Source organism: Myzus persicae, unplaced genomic scaffold, assembly GCF_001856785.1.
Source record: "Myzus persicae strain clone G006 unplaced genomic scaffold, MPER_G0061.0, whole genome shotgun sequence".
In the NCBI taxonomy this organism is placed as follows: domain Eukaryota; kingdom Metazoa; phylum Arthropoda; class Insecta; order Hemiptera; family Aphididae; genus Myzus; species Myzus persicae.
The window spans coordinates 31048-49640 of NW_019103905.1; the positions used below are offsets into that span (position 1 = coordinate 31048).

Consider the following 18593-nt stretch of genomic DNA (forward strand, 5'->3'; position numbering starts at 1 on the left):
ATTATTATTATTATTAATATATTATATTATAGGTATTAAAAAAACATGTGTATAACATTGAAACCATAAAAGTCGATTAAAATACCAACTGAACATCACGAATGCTTAATATCTTGCACTGTAATGTAAGATATATGTGTTGCTTTTTATTCATAATATATTTTATGTATCCCGGATATCCGACTAATGTAGGTATTGGCCCCACTGTCTCACGCACGATATTATGCAGTAGAATATTAGCAATTTTAATTTCGCATACTTACTCAACACGTTAGCAGCAGGCACCTAATTCGTCGATGACATTTTGTCACCATGTCCTATATTGAGCAGATACCGCACCCTTCATTGCATAAACACTGTTATTAAATCAAAATACATAGAACTAGGTATATACCTACTATATTGCTGGTATATTATGCTGTAGCTTTGATATTGAGAAAATAACCGTCCAATCCTCTCCGAGAGTGTCAACTATTTGTCATGGGAACCGTTCGTCGTCCATGTGCTATCATAGTATATTATCATATATATCTCTAGAGACCCCATTTTATTCATACGTATACTATGTGTGTTGTTGTCTGTATCGAATTATTATAATTATTATACTGTCACAACGACACACTGACACTCAGAAGTCGATCCGTGGCTCCATCGTGGAAACCTGCCGAGCCGAGAGCCAAGAGGTGGAACTTTTTTTATGTTATCATCAATATAATATAATATTTTATTCAGAGTCTAAAGATCACTTTTCATTTTTATAAACATATATATGTTTTCTATGTAAAGGAAATCGATTTGTTTGTATTAAACAAGTTCTTCGTGAACTCGGAATAGCCGATATATGTAATAAGGACACTTGCTGTACTGCTCGCTCTAGCTTAAAAAAACATTAAAACAAAAATATTCATAACAGTAATAATGACAAATCAATAAGTAAGGAAACCCGTATATATATCTACTCTTGGCTGTCGAGTTGAAACATAAACAAATTAGTAAAAAGTTGACTTTAAGTCTTCCTACTTATAGTCTATAGACGAAGTATATGCGTAGGAAATCCATGTGGCTTAAGTGAACTGTTGCTTGTATTACCATTTACTTAACCAACTGATACTGTATACGTATTCTACTACAACTCCTTCAAATGAGCCAAACAATTAATCATTAATCTCATATTCTTTGTCATTTGCAGGAGTTAAAATGTCACCACCTAACCATTCCATTGGTTTTTTTATTATTTAAATATCAGGATAAACGTAAAGGTTAATTCAAACTACCTATTAATTATACCTTTCCTTATGATTTCGGTATTAAAACGTTACCAGTTTGATCTAGATATTGTCCATTTCCTATTTTAGGCACAATCTCAGAAAATAGCCCTGGCAATACGAATTTTCAAAAATTCTTTCTTAGTGCACCTCTACACATGGTGGTACAATGGTATATCAGTATAATGGTGGTACAAAATTTCAAGTCTATCGCTATCATAGTTTATAGGCTCTACAGCTCTCGGTCAATTAGTCAGGACACATTTGATTATATAATATATATACTACTTATTTCTGATTTCTACCGCTCAGAGTTATGTATTAATTATTACATATTCAATTTTAACTATTTTTTTATAGTAAAAGCGCCCCGCACTCCGCACAGCTTCCCCTACCCCGAGCAACACTTCTGTATAGCAACACGACCACAGACCATTCGTTTTTGAAATAATATGAATGTATAGTAATAGTATTCATTTCGGTTAAACTCATTTCCTCTCACGATGTTGTTGGTGTAATACTATACACCCACATCATTTTCATACAAAGTGTTACTGTATTATAAAATTATAAAATATAAGAAAAATTGTGTAATTTTTCTTATAAAAAAGAGTTCAAGTATTCGCCTGTCGATGCTATATCGTTGTTTGATTAAATCGATTTTGTGCATAAACGTAATTTGGCTAATTTAGACTTCTTAATTATTTATAATTAACCATAGTAACATATACCTATTGTGATTTGTGATATCGTTGCAGTAGACATTCGTTGTACATTTAATTCGGTTTATAGGGTCATTATCCTCTCGAAATTTGAGATCAGAGAAACGGCGAAAGAGTTTCATGTAGCGCTTTTCATCTTTGTAGATTAGACAATCGAACTTAGAGTGTATACTTAAGGAAGGATATTGTTCGAATTGTATGTTTTTTGATACCAAATAAAAAAACTGTAATCGAGTGTAATAACTAATAAGCCCAATGGTTTTTAACTATTCGACATTCCCCTAGGTCGACTGAACTCCGACTAGAAATCCAAAATGTTTTTCGTGTGCTTAAATTTTTGTTTGATTTTTAATAATGACTCATCATTATATTATATTATGTACCACGGGTACCTACGTGAGACGATGGTGCATAATATTCAAGTTTAATATGCATAAGAATAAGAATTATTGTGATGGCCGTTTACCGTATAATATTTAAAATGTTTTTAAAACTTTTTTCTAACTTAAAAGGTTTTATCAGTTATTTTATTATTCATTTTATGTATTGTTATTGAAGTGTAATATTTGATTGTAGGAATGCGTAAATAAAACTGTTTACAACAATTACAAATTAAAATTTACAGCGTAATATGTGTAACGGCATAGGTATTTCATTATAATATGTAACAATACGTTTAATCTCGTTTTTAATGAAAATATTCTCTTTTTCATTTGATAACGTAAAATATCTTAATCAGTTTACTGTAAAAAAATAATTAAGTTCTAAATAAGCGATTTTATGATTTAAAATTTGTAGACGTATATATCGGTTAACTGATCCAAGACATGTTTAATTGATGCAGTTGTTAAAATAGACTTTTATAATAATTATGTGATATCATATTTTTTTGATAATTGCCTTTTCTTAGAATTTTGGTAGTAAGCACCTATATATTACAGGTAAATCGTAATATATATCTACATAATATATTTTTATTAGGGTTTATTGTGAGTTATAATGAAAACAACATATTTAAATAATATCGAGACAAAAATTTTAAAACACCTACTCAATGTGATATTGTGATAAATTATTTATTAGTTTTAATTTTTTTATCATATTATTTAATTGATATGATTGAGTGTCAGAGTGTGTATAGATTTAATATTCAAAGTTCACAATAGGTACCTACTTAATAGTTTACACGTTTCATTTTTTTGTATAAAACATAATATATAACAATTTAAAACACAGTTTTTGGCACTGTTTATTTAGCTAAAAGTTATTTTAGGACTCAAGGACGTGTTATCAATATTGATATGAGTAATAACTAATATATATTTATTTATATTCTGAATTCGGATCTGACCTTAAAATATATTAACTATGTAATGATATGTACCTATTTCAATACAAAATCTATAAATATTTGAAAGGTCAAATTTCACGAATTCTATAAAATAAATATTTATGAAGGTTGAAAGTCTATATACACTTCTGATTCACCATCGTATGATATTCAGTGGCGTATATATATAGGATTTAATTTAGAGAGAGGAGGGATTAGAAATCCAGAGTTATTATTTTTTAGGGTATACTTAATAATAATAATTGTAAACGCACATACTTTTATTCTCGGCGGAAGAGGGGGGTTAAACCCCATCTAAATACGCCACCGATGATATTAATACGTTATATAAATCAAGGAATTTACTTAAATTGAAAGTTTAAGTGTTATTAACGTTTAACTTTAGTTTATTTGGTACCTAATGAACCATTAAATTAACTATACATTTTTATAAGAACTTAGAAAGTTTTTTTTCTGGGCGCACTATATGTTTTCATCCAAGTTTTGCAAAATGGATTCACTGTAGAGTACCGACATCGAAATCGGGTGTTTGGGTAAGTACCCATGAATTATAACATTTAGCGTATACACGAATGTATAAAAGTCTTAAAAGATTCTTTTAGTATAAAAATACTATCCCACTCTCAAAAATTTCATTCTCTCCTTTTATTTGATTTTCCCCTCGGATCGAAGCAAACGGTGTGAATTGTTATAATTCCCGCGACCAGGAACAGGAACGCATATTATTTATCTTCTCCAAGGTATAGAGATTTGATGCTGCAGAAGATTGAAGGGTGTTACGAGTGAGCTGGATACAACGACTAACGAACTATAGCATACTCGAAGAAATAAATGGTTACAGAGAGATACTTGGAATAATTATAGTAAGACAATGGGGCATTATTGGACACACACTAAAGAGCAGGAATATGGACTAAATTGTATACAGAATAATAGGAGGGGAAATTGATGAGACCGGAACATCGTTTGTTAATCAAAAGATTTCTAACGCTGCATTATAGAGTAAGTTGATGAAACTATAGTCTGCAAGAGAGACGAAGAACGATAAATAGAGAGTATATGAAGGACTGCGAAACCAACCATGTGGTTAAAAAAATAAACAGTAGGTACTCAAACCTAATAGTATTATTAAAGACAGAACCTACATACAAATATGGTAGTATATTATTATTATGACTGCAGTGGCAATACCGATCGGGGCACAAGCTTTTCGAATGAAAATTGATAACATAATGATATAATATAGGTGCGAACCTGCCGCTCGGGAGAAGAATGAAATGATAAAATATAATATTTTATGCTTTTCGCGCAGCTTTACCCTGTGGTGCTGCAGCGGCGTGTAGTCCATAGTCACTTTCACACAACACGTGTTATTTTTCTAGCACTAGAAAAAAAAAAACTACTTACAGGGAAGTGTTAGTGTGTGTACATTCAACCTCCTAGGGACGATCGCCGACGTCGGACGTTTTCATTTCCGCTTACTATTGTGCAAGTGCCCACCCTCGCCAGACCGTGTGAAACTTTCCGTGTCTGCGTATAATGACTCCCCGGTTGTCAGAGACACGTATACATTAAGCCCCCTAATACCCCACCCGTATACCCTCAGTTCAGTTACCAGCTAAGTATACCGCGGTACGCGTTGTGTGTTCAAAAACGGTTTGCCTTTGATGTGCAAAAATGCTCTTACGCGCAGGCTCTATCCGTATAGAACCGTGCTATTATTTGTTGTTATAGTATTATATGGGTAGGTAGGTGTATTCGTATGGATATCGAAAACTATCGTGGTTCGTTACATATTTTTCGTGTGTGTCGAAACTACACCAAAACAATTTCCTCCTTAGAGAACACGTCATATTTGACTATAGGGTTGAAAAACAAAAAACATCTCATACTGCATATGATATAAGTAGTTATATATATTGATAGTTTATTCAAGTTTGAAACATGTGCGTGCTCATACGTATTGGTGTTTGGAAAAAAACCGTTAACTATTGGCAATAATATGATATAATTTAATAGTGAACATATTTTTTAAATACTCAATAAGGATAAATCAGGAATGCCTAGTCAATATGCCATATTATATAATATTATAATAGTTACTCATATAGCATACATATAATAGTCGTGTTCTTAATAATACACTAAAAAAAATAATTTTGAATAACTGAGCGTTATTTATGTATTTTCATTTTGATATTTAGCTTTATTAAAATTGTCTAAGACTGTGATTTTGAATGTTTATTAAAATTTTTAGTTTGAATAATTGTAAACATAAAAATAAGCTTACAAGACCACTACCAGTGAATTAACTTGAACTTTTTTCAAAAAAAAAGACATGATTACATTTTGAACTGACTCAAGAAAAAACAATGAATTATATTGAATACTAATATATTTACTATATATCTAATATCTATATCTATTTTACTGGCGTTAATTAAAAATATATAATTTATTTATGTGATCAATCGTTTTTGCTTGTACAGATATTATACTAGATTATTACAAATTACTTAAATGTGTCAAAATGATTTACAAAGAATTGCATTTTCCAATGTAAGTGTTGGGATTAGGTGACTATGAAGGATTTGTTTAGAAAAAAAATGCAAATAAGACGTACAATTCAATGATTGCAAAAAAAAATTTTCATTTGTTTATTATCAACATTATCTTCCTCCGCATCTCTGACACAACATAAGCTCTTATCAAGACATCTTGAACAATTATTTTTTTTTGCCACGCCGTATTCACCATAGAAACCAACAAATGTTTACATATCTCATTTATTTCAGATTATAATTTAGAACAAAAATTAGTTTATAATAATGTAGTTATCGACACATTATACACATCTATGTGACTATGTGTATAATATTATAATAGGTATAACATCGCACGTTTATCACACCGATCGTCCATCGTTTCAATCAATTGCAATAATAATATTAATGATAATGAAAGTAATAAGCATTGACGGAAATCGTGCAGGGAGGGTGGATTTAGATTCTCCCGAAGCTAGCAAAGCCCTCGAAGATTGAAAATATTTTATTTAAAATTTTTTTTTTTTTAGAAATACTTTCCATATAGAAACGTATAGGTCACTAAAAGTGGTAAGTATTTATTGACAGATAAAATCACGTAATGGGGTACTGTAGCAGTAGTAGTACCCGTCAATAGAAAAACCTAACTATTTTTTTATGTCAGCCTCTCTCATATGGAAATGGTCGTGCGCACGATTTCCGCCTACGGTAAATAAGTGTCTATAATATTTAGTAATATTTTAATGCGATTTCTACTGCCTACAAATACGTATATTATAATTTCGTATTTCGTATTATATTATATAATGTTTTATAAAACGTCGACAACGACGACGGCGGCGGAGGCGATGGCGACTGCAATGACGACGAGTACTCCTGCTGAGGGTTGACGTTGGGGGTAGTGACGTTGGGGGTAGTGACGGTGACGGTGACGGTGACGGTGGTGGTAGTGGTGGTAGAATGCCGCCCGCCGCCGCTACTCCTGTCCGAACGAACGACCGGTGGGGCGCGCCGCGTTCTTGCCGTCGTCGCCGCCGCCGCCGCCGTCCCGCTTCATGGTCTCGAACCCGCCGAAACCGGTGAACGAGTCGCCCTCGAAACCGGTCTCGTCCATTTCGGGCCTGCGCTTCATCGTGTCGAACCGGTCGAAACCGCCGGTGAACGAATCGCCGTGGAACCCGTTGGCGTCCATCTCTGGCCGGCGCTTGGCCGCGGCTGTTCTGGCGGCGTGCTCGGGCTGGCGCAGTCTGACGCCGCCGGCGCCGGCGTTGGGGTACAGGCGCCGCAACATGTTTGCAACGGACGGCGACGTTCTGGACACCGACCTGCGGGAAAAACCGTGTTCGAACGACACGTGATTATTACTGTTGTCATCGTGTCTCGTCAACAATTCAGTGCCGTAGCTGGGATTTCAATTTTTTATTGCCAGGGTACTGCCGGTACTGCTGAGCATGATGGCGGTTTTGATGTTTTGGGTAAGCCATTAATCCCCCACCCTAGCTACGGCACCGATCATCATCATAACCTTATGCAGGCGGTGGTAACGCGATATACTAGTATGTTGTTGTTGTTGTTGTTGTGGTTATAACGAATTTAAAAAAAAAAAAAAAACGTTAGTGAATGTATATATCAAGAAACTCGATGAGTAAGGCATATATTATATTTTCAGAGGCCTCGTTTTAGCGTTGCTCGTGAGATGGAAAATAGTCCATCGATAATCAGTCATAATTTGCAAAACCGCTCGGCCCGCTCACGGAATACCGCCAAATTTAAGAACGACAACAATTTAAACAACACATTATATTTTTCTTTAATATAAATTAAAACAAATAGGACATTATAAGCACACAATGCAATGAAAGCTAAAAAATGATTTTTTTCAATCAAAATTTATTTAGCAAAACGGTATTTACCGTCGTAACTATTCTGATTGTTTTAAGATAACTTACGAGCGTTAATATTTAAGTACATATTATTATATTTAACTAGATAAGGATAATTTAAATTAAAAATATATTTGATCTATCGTCAGAAGTGACTTTAATCATCAAAATGTTAATATTTATATTACATAGATAAACATTTATCGATTTCAACAAGAAATCTGTAAAATAATCCACACCCTTGCATTCGATAAATGGAGCACATGCATATTATTTATGGTTGGACAAAAAAAAAACGGTTTTAAAATATATTTCATGACATATATTGTATGCGAAAGTTGTATTTATTATAGATGTATATTGTATAAGGTATATTATACAGAATATGAATATTACATATTAACATCAATATTAGTTATATTATTTTATATTTATATATTAATTTGTTTTACCTTCTACATAAACCTACAACTTTATCGTCAGTATTTAAAAAAAAAGTCTATATGTGTGTACTCCAAGACTAGACATTAACGAGATAAAAGTTAAAGTTAAGTTTAAGACTTAGGTTACTTTTGACCAAGTTACAGAACGAGTTAATTATTTTTAAAAGTTTCTTTGTTCCAACTTAAGTAGTTAAAATGTATCCCATGGTACGCAGTTACTAATCAGTTAATTAATTTTGAAGTCACTCTTAGTCAATTTTATTTCTTTTATATGAATCCAATAGATTTAAAATGTATTTTGTTTTGTACAAATTATTATTATGTATATAGATTATAACTAAATTAACAGTCTAGGGTATGTTATTTATAGGTAATGTTGTATGTATTCTAAACATAAAATTATATAGCATCTGAGCGTTAACTTCACGATTTCTAGATTTCAATAATTTCAAAATAATCTACGAAAATACTATTTAAAATAAATGTCCATAGAAAATTACAATGCCCCCAAAATCAATTATTTCAAATCACTCAACGATAACGCTCCTAGATAACTCAGTTCGAAGTTTGAACGATCTAATCAACCTGCCACCGGTGCCATGATACCCTAAAAATTAACTTTTTAAAAATGTATCTGAATGACTAACAACTTCTATTAATTGGGCGTATCTCTCTTTTTTCTGTTTCTGTTAATCTTTTATATTTAACTTTACATTTTTGTTTTTTTTTTGTTGTTTTATATTATACTCAAATTAAATATTGTGTTTTTAGTGTGGATTGTAAATATTCTGTTTAAAAAAATGGAACTGATTTTTAACCTTAAAGTTTGACTCACATTTTTATATTCACTTAACATAACGATTTAAATATACCTTTTCGTTAATAACTGGCCCAGCCTTGGTGTCCCCTGAGGATGATTATTATATTACAGGTAGCTGTATTATGAAGAGCGTCATACACCTATACGACGTTTAAAATATGTAAATCGTAAAATATAATATCATCGTTCAATCCTCGAGGGAAACAATAATATTACTATGGCTGTTCGGGTACCGAGCGAACGTTGACGCGAACTCGTCAATGCGACTAGCAAAAAATCCAAATTGTCACGCTGATTCATTATTACTTTTTTCCCCCAACAATGATATTTTCATCGTGGCAATCGCTGTTATAAATAATATATTTATAAATGATCGCGTACATGATAATATTATTTGAATTGACCGCTTAATAATTGGTTTTTTATTATTCATTCGATATGTCAAAACACATAATATTATTATAAATTAAAAATATTTCATGGGATTTTAAACCGGTAATAAAACTTAATCAAATTAAACAACGCAAACAGACATGATATGCAAAATATTCAAACAGTAATATTAGGTAAATGGTATAATATGAAAAACTGCCAACTTCAACAGTCCTATCGCTGCAGAAGCTTAACAACGATGTTTTAAAAAATATGTTTTTTAAAAAGCAAACACGCCGGCTTCGTATCTTTTGTTTTCACTTTTTGAAGATAAATTACCTATTATAACGAGCGCGTAATGCTTCAGAAAAATGTATTTATTTTTAGAATAATATGACTTTCAAATAGAATAAATACATATTGTAAGTGAAAACGCAGTTATGATACGCTGAGGTATAAACAGTAGACACATATATAAGTAAGTGCACAGAGTCATGTTACTCTTTTGATTTCATAATGCTACATAGTAGGTCAATGTATCTCGATTTGAACACGAAACGGAAAATTGTTATTGTTTTTTTATTTTCGATTATTATTACGGTTATCTGTAAGACGTAAACGCAATTGAAGTTATCTTTCTCGAAAATGGGACTAAACATATGTGCACGCATCGCATGAGTGTGCAATGTACGTAGGTCATGTAAGAAACAATATAGCAACCTACATACCAAGTACACTAGTGTACTTATCAAACAGAGTCGATTGTTTTTATCTGGGACACGATTTCATTTGTTTTAGTCATCTTAATTATGCACATTTAAAAACAAATGTATCGAGTTTCATTTTTGCTTATCACAACTTTAACGATATAAAATAAAAATTACAAAAACAGAAGAATCGGTACGACGTGCTCCAGCTCAGGATTGTTTGAACACATATCGTAACAATTATTTTTGTATAGTTGTACAAATAACTAATACCAAATTATGTTTTGTACGCTAAATATGTGTATCATTAATGACATATTTATATAAATCGAATTATCAAGTACCTATATAAATGTATCATAATTCCATTTCCAATGTACATGTAACAAAGATAACATTTATAACCCTAAATCATTTAAATTTTTTAAAGTAAAAACTATTTTTGTTAGATATTAATTATTATAAATGGTTTAGGTACATTGCTGTAAAAGGTCAGGTGGCCACTAAAAAGGCTCAAACTTTTTCAAAATATTTATGAACTCTAACATATATTTTAATAAAAATCATTGATCATATGAAAATGTACAGTAAAAATAAAAATACAACACTAATAAAATATGATAATATATTATAATTATTTAATTTTTCATTTTAAGGATAATAAAAAATATTTACATCATTAAATTGGTCAATTAAATTAAAAATATTCATTCAGGTTTAGATTTTAACAATTTAAATTTTAAAATATTTATCTCAATGGTTGAAAAAAATAAAAAAATAAAAATATTTACTTCATAACAAATGAACAAATAAATAATGTGAAAAGTGTTTTTATATTACAAACCAATTAGATGATCAGATTGATGCGATAAAATTTGCGTAATTATTGTTTACTTTATGATTAATTATTCTGTGGGTATAACCATTTTGAACCATGTGTCGATGAAGTAACTAATCATTTGCATAATATAATGAAATGACCGATGAGTAAATTGAATGATGAAAATAATGAATTATAAATAATTAAAATGAGCGTAAAAAAATTACAAATTAAATAAATCTAAATTATAGCATTAGTCTTGTTAAGTAATAAAATGCTATTACTCACAAAAAATCAACTATTATATACAGAGATTAAAATACAAAATTTATAAGAATAAACCACTTAGAAATCTGTATCATTTTTGTCATAGAATTATAAATGTTTTTTCCGCATAATATTATTGTTGTCCATATGAAAATGAATATCCAATTTATTTTAATATAATGCCTAGTTTATGTCAACACATTGGCACTGTTAACCGTTTGTGAACTAATTAAAAGTTTGATTCACGTTTTTAATAAGTGATTTTTTATTTTATGGATTATTAATACAATCATTTAATATAATAATAAATGTTAAGCACCATTGTCATATTATATAAGATGTTCGTATTTAACAAGAAATCGGTCGTTTGTAAAACTATTTCGGGTGGAAAATAAATCAAGAATCTAAATACGAGTGTAATTTAAGTTTCTTTTTATCGGTTCATGCAGAAATTAAATCAAATATTATTTCCCGACAGTAAGCAATTTATTATGATAAATATTTAATCATACTGATATTTTCCAGTACAAAAGTATTTTCGAATATGTCATTTCAACATAATATTATAATATATAAATGGAATAATAATAATAATGTATTACATACACGTACTTTCATATAAATGACAGAATGGTAATCAGAATGTATAATTCACGTTTAAATACTTAATTATAATACTGTCAATCTAATTCAGCTCCTCTATGGTATTGTGATTTCTGAATTATGTATTATTTGATGTTTTAGATTTGGTTTATACTTATTACGGTTTTTGCTCGAGTTTATTCCAAATTATGAAACACTGAAATGTTATATAACACATAAATATTATATTTGTGTGTATAACTGGACTATACAATGCACATTATTTTCATGATGTAGACTGGTAATTGCTAATATTACTCATCGCGCTTATAGACCGGAGATTTTATCTTGGTCCAAGGTCCAATAATTATGAGTGAACACAAGTTTTTTAATTTTACTTATTTGTTTATTATGATTAACGACCGACGATGCATCGCTGTACAATGCACACATGACGTGAAATACATACGAATCCTTGAAGGTGTATTTCAAGACGTACCTAACTGGACAACTTCTGTCGCGGTCGTCTTGTGTAATGGAATTTCGTTATAGTTTTCTCCAAATTTTATACAAACATGTACGGAATTAATCGAAGTCGTAGTTTAAACAAATGTTTGTCCATATGAGTTGTATCGTACTTATGTATACGCATTGTATTATTATTCCATAATAGTCTATTTTTTACACGATCTTATTTTGGAATAGTTTTTAAACCAAAAGTCTCGTCTACCGACCTCAAATACAATTACCTATTTGCGACTGTTGCGGGTTATTACTTTGGAGTGATTTCGTACAATTTGAACGTATACCATACACTACACTGTGAAGACGTGTCCACAGTATTTCGTATTATAAACGAAGTTCAGGTTGTTTTTCAGTAAATACGAGTATTAAAATAATTAAAATATTCGATACCCGGTCAATCATAAGTACGCAATAATAACTTAATAATAGAAATGCGTGTTAAAAATATAAAATATACTCAGAAATAGTCTAATTTTAAACATCATTTCGTAACAAACATATAACAATGCTGTACGTTTATTTACCAGATAAAGTGTTGATTATAATTAGTTAGGTAAAATATGATTTATCATCTTTTTAGATCGATTACACGTAGACGTAACACTGACTTTAATTTATAACATTAATATGTACTTACTGATTACCACTACTACTCAACATTGCTATACCAAACGGTATTATGCATACCACAAGGAGATAAACTATACATTATATTTTTTGTTTACTCTAATCGGGTAATGGAATATAATAATAATACGAGTTTGCTGTTTCTAACGAAAATTTGAGAAAGTCGACAATATTTTACACAACTTTATAGAAACAGCGAACAAAAAATGCACATGTGTCTAAGTACCTACAGTAGGTACGAGTGTTGTAAATGTATGTAATATGTAAATATCAACTTTGTAGTTTTAAATTTTTTTGTCATGGTTTGAAAATATAAAATGTACCACTTATATCACAGTGTACAAATCAAATTTTACTTTTTAATTTCTGAAACAAAAAAATGTATATTATGGATTTAATATTAGTAAAAATGTAATGTACTTAATAGCATTGGCATAATATATTTCACCAACAATCATACGTTTTTTATCATTATTATCTCTTCAGAATTAATTTTTTTTTAAACTCAGATATTCACTTCATTAAAGGACTGCCTTATTTGAAATTACACAAATTATATACGAAAATCCAAAGAAAAACACCACTTGTACTTATATTTATTAACATTTTGAACTTTTTATGATAATAATGATCAATTTGTGTATTTTTGCATGATTTTTGTAGGATATTATAAGTACACAAAGTTTTGTTTAAGTGGATGTCAGCATAGGCGTAATCTGAAGATGCAAGCGGGGACAGTTGACTGCAAACATTTTAAAGGGGGTAAGTATGTCGTTTCGCCACCTTGTAAACTCTAATTTATTTTATGTTGCAACACATTTAACAAAAAAAGGCATTATTGAGCTTGATATTATTTTCGGTGTGCGTTTTATGTATTTACTAATAAGTAATAAGTTGTTATAAGATTTAAATTTTGTATTGGTAAGCTTCATGGTGTGCTCATTATAATACGAATGTTTTTTTTTTCGTATGCCATCATTACAAGCGGACTTGCACTGATTTCACACGCCTTGGCCCCGATTCGAACAACTTACTTGATATTTTCCACAATACTTCATGGACTTATTTAGTTCTGCCTGTATAGATTCGTTGCGGGTAGAATATTCGACGTGGGTAGAAGGGTTTCACTACACCCCTCTATATTTTTTAACACACATTTTTAAAATAAAAATATATTTTCTCTCTTCAAAAATATAAAAATAAAATATTACTCCAAGTTACGAGACTGCATGGGTATCGGCGTTATATCTTTGTTTATTTTAAACATATTGTCTCTAGCTACTGCATTAATGAACAATTTTAATATTTTAAAAAAATACATAAAACTTAATATATTATTTATACTTTAATTATTAAAAATATGATATTATAATCAGGCATAAAAATATCAGTTTTTTATTTAAACATGAATGATTTTTTATTTGTCGTTGTCAACAAGTTACTTAATCGACAGAATATTTCAAATTGAACAGTACAATTATATCATAATTTAGTGAAAATTAAATTAATAAAATGGTAATGATAAGACCGAATCCATAAACGAATCATAGTTATGATTCTCAATGATGTAAGTATATATTCCTGTACACATTGCCCACGAATACATAACAATGAGTCTTAATTTGGTAACATTTGTTACCAGTATAATATAATATATATGGGACAGTGACAATGGCCATAGGTATCTAATATAATTGCTAACACATTTCTGTTAATTATCATCAAAACCCATCAATATGATTTTTAATAATCTTTTTTTTCGTTTCCTATAATATTATGTACATAGAGGGTCGTAAATTGTTGTACAAATAACTGTATATTTTATGAAATATTCGTAAATTTATCATGTTTAAATTTATTAGCTCAAAATTAAACTCACGTTTCAACTTGACCGTTTAATGAGTTTATTTGTGTATTTTTTTGGTGCCTTACATAATTCACTACTTTCAACTACGTACCTTTTTAAGGGCTCGAACATTCCAAAGCTTTGGTGAAAAATATCATCGCTGAACCCTCTGGACGTAATTCCTTGCGGATAATAGTTCCTTTTAAACTTAATTGACGGCCACTGAAAATCCGGCTGTAGTCCGTCAAAAACATATTCATGAAATCCTCTGGCATCCATTTCTATAAGACATATTGACAAAAATATTTTAACGAAACACTAATCATCGTACATTTAGGTATTGTGTAAAATACATACTCGTGTAGTGACATTTAATATTAATATACGAATAATTTGGAAGTTCAGTAGTTTAATATTGTGTCCATCTCTTTTACATTATGTTCACTGGGAAATATTATTGGATAATTAATATTAAAACAATGAACTATTATGTCACAAGAATTCTCATAAATTCAAATGTATCAACATTTAAAATGGATTTCTCAGAGAATCGTTGAAAAAATGTATTCTTTGTTGGCTTTCTGAGATAAAATAGTTTTACTTTATTCAATTTCAGCGACAATATATACATTTAACAGAGAGAGGAAAAAAATTTAAGAAGATATACTTTTTCAAGTAAAAACTCAGTAAAAGCTTTCCTAGCAGTCGAATAAAATGTATTTAAACATTTTAAATCAATTATTATCTTTCTACAAAGATAAGCTAATCATTATAATATTCTTCATAAATTTGTCAGTATTAGTTGACTTTCATACAACATATTTAAGTAAAGTAGATTTATAAAAGTTCTTTAAAATGTTATATATATTTTTTTATATTGTCATACACTTCTTAAATATAATTTAAGAGTTTATTTAATTATCGAATGTTAACCTTTATTAAACTGTCAAACTGCCAAAGTGTAGGTAAATCTACAATAATGTCTGAAATAAAGCTTAAAGTTAATTGCTTATTTTTTAATGTTGTAAAGTCATAACAATACCCAAGTACCTGTATATATTAAACAGTATAAATATGTATCATTATTATAAACTGTTATGGAAACAGTATTTCATCATGTAATTACCTACTTTAAAACTAATTTTATGTCTTGTTTTTATACAAGCATAATGTCACGTGATTGTCTATTCAATATTTTTAATTCGTATGATAGAGCTAGACAGAAACTTGGTATTAGAACCTCATTACAGTTCACAAGTCTTGAATGAGACTATCACTTTTTATATCTACGAAGATGTTTTGAAGCATGTTGAATGCCTACCTACTAAAAAGTAAGATGGTCTATGGCATTTATTTGTACGTGTGATCAAATCATAAAATGTTTACTGTTAAATATATTATTATATAGGTACCCGGAAACACGGAGGTCACGAAATGTTTATTTCCTCCTCCTCTGACCATATAGGTTTTCAGCATGTTGTCGTTTTGATAGCGACCAGCTTCTTCGGGTTTCGTGTCCTCCCAGTAACGTTGACTCCTGGTGGAATCCAAAATGGCGGAGACCGTGGCCAAGGACCAGGCCATTAGAATCACTGTGTTCCAATACATATGGTCTCTATAAACATAAATTAATTCATTGTTATTCAAGTTTATATGCATATATCTTATATAGTGTATGAAACGTGGAAGTTAAACTAAGCTATCTAAGATTATTTTCAATGACTCGTGAGGCTCAAAGAATTTGCTAAATTATTAACTAAATTACTTATATAATATAATGTGGCAGGTTGTATGAATAAATTAAAAACCTAACGTATAGGTGGATTCCGGTGTCATTCTGTATTTCCACAATATATTGTAGTTATTAAGTTATATTTATAGCCAAACTATCTTAGTTTAATGACAACTAGACGATAGCTAAACTTAGACGATGAATTATGAAGTATTTTTACGAATACGATTTTTCAGTGATATACACAACAGCATTAAATGGAGACAGTCGGTGTTCATCCTTCGATGTTACTACAAGTAACATATTGTTACTATTAGTGCTATCTAATATCAATGGCGGAATCGTGTAGTAGCTATACACAGCGAACACGAGTTTTGGCATGTTTTAATTATTATATTATGTAATGTTATAAAGGCGCAAAAATATGACTGTACACTGTATACAGTTATACAATAAACCCTGTATTATACCATAAACTTAATGGAATTTATAGGTACCTACCCGTATAATATAATATACCGTGTCAAAGTCCAAAGTATAAACACACATTTTAATAGATGTTTAAAATACAATACATATTTAGAAAACATTCAAGTTTTTAAAACTTGGAATACTTATGAACAAAAACAAAATTGTTTTTATTTTTGTTGTTTAGCTTATGTATGTTTTTTTTTATAACTTACAGAATATATATTTTTAACTTAATAATAACAACGTTTTGTTGTAACAACATTTGACTTAACTATAAAGCTATAGTTCGGTATTATAAACTTATACAAAATTTGATTTAAAATGTAAATTATTACACTGCAATATTTTGTACTAGGTACTTTAGATATATTTTATAGTTAGTAAGTTATTTAACATTTTTTTAAATTGTAATTGTTATAATCATTACAGTTTTTACAGCAAGGAATAACGGCTACAATCAGTATCCAAAATACATAATTCACATGAACTCAGTTTAAAACTGTTTTTCGAATATGACGATTAATTATTTTTCAATTTCAAATACCTATGTGTTTTGTATATTTATTAACAGTAACTAATAAGTATAATATATTATATAACTAAACAATACAAATCTAAAACACACATTTCGAGTAAGCTGACAAGACACAAGTGACATACGTATTTAACGGTATTGTATACAGGAATCTTTGGTAATTACAATTTTTTGTAAACACAGCACTTAAAGCCAATTTAATCTTAGTATTTGTATTGTTTTTATTTAAAGTTTGATCTCACAGTTTATTTACAGAAATTAACAAAAACTAATCATTACCTATTACGACATCATATTATATTTGTCTATGATAATATGATATTACATTGATAAATACTATTTAAATTTTAATTTAAATGGAGATTTAATTTTCTTTTCAAAGTACCAAGTTTGATTTACTATTGCAAAATGTCAAATCTGTTGAATTTTTCTAAGACAGTATAAACAATATTTGAACTTATTGTAAGTGTACATTACTCGTAGAAATATAATGAACTAATTAAAGTCGAATGCGACATGGACGTTTATTCGGTATCATATTATACCATTCGTGATATTGTGGGTTCTTTCAGATATTGTTCTCCCGAAAGTTCGAATAATACTATTATACATACGCCACAAGTATAATAATAACATACACGCGCCTGTATAATGATATATTATGTAAAACAGTTTTAATCATATTCGTTTGTTAATATTATAATAATACCTTAAACTATATAATATGTTCATGCAGAGATGTGCTTATTACTTATAAACAGTAAACCATGAGGAATACTGAATAGTAATTGGTTTCGCCTTCATAATATTGTTACAGTTTCGAGATGGCAAATTAAAATAGTATTAAACCAAATAGGTAGACGTACCGAATTATTACATAATTATTAATTGTTACATAACATTCCATTTTCAAGTATGAGTGGAAGGGTTCGAAATAAATATGGCAGTACTCGCAGAGTATAAAGCATTTTCGAAAATATAATTATCATATAATTGAAATTTCTTTGTTATGCAAACACAATAATACATAATAAGTTTCAGCGTGACGTGACGTAATAATGGTTATTGGCTTTATTAATAAT

At 29.7% G+C, this 18593-nt stretch overlaps 1 protein-coding gene across 1 annotated transcript in view; it reads right to left on the bottom strand.

Moving 5' to 3' along the window:
- Window positions 1-5968: 5968 nt before the first annotated feature.
- The window catches only part of LOC111036148, a 45159-nt gene continuing 32534 nt past the window's right edge, over window positions 5969-18593 (bottom strand). Inside the window, exons 2-4 of the mRNA XM_022318065.1 lie at window positions 16186-16388; window positions 14886-15054; window positions 5969-7206 (exon numbers count right to left, since the gene is read on the bottom strand). Coding sequence (XP_022173757.1) covers window positions 6858-7206; window positions 14886-15054; window positions 16186-16388 — 721 coding nt within the window. The 3' untranslated portion in view covers window positions 5969-6857. The remainder of the gene's footprint in view (window positions 7207-14885; window positions 15055-16185; window positions 16389-18593) is intronic.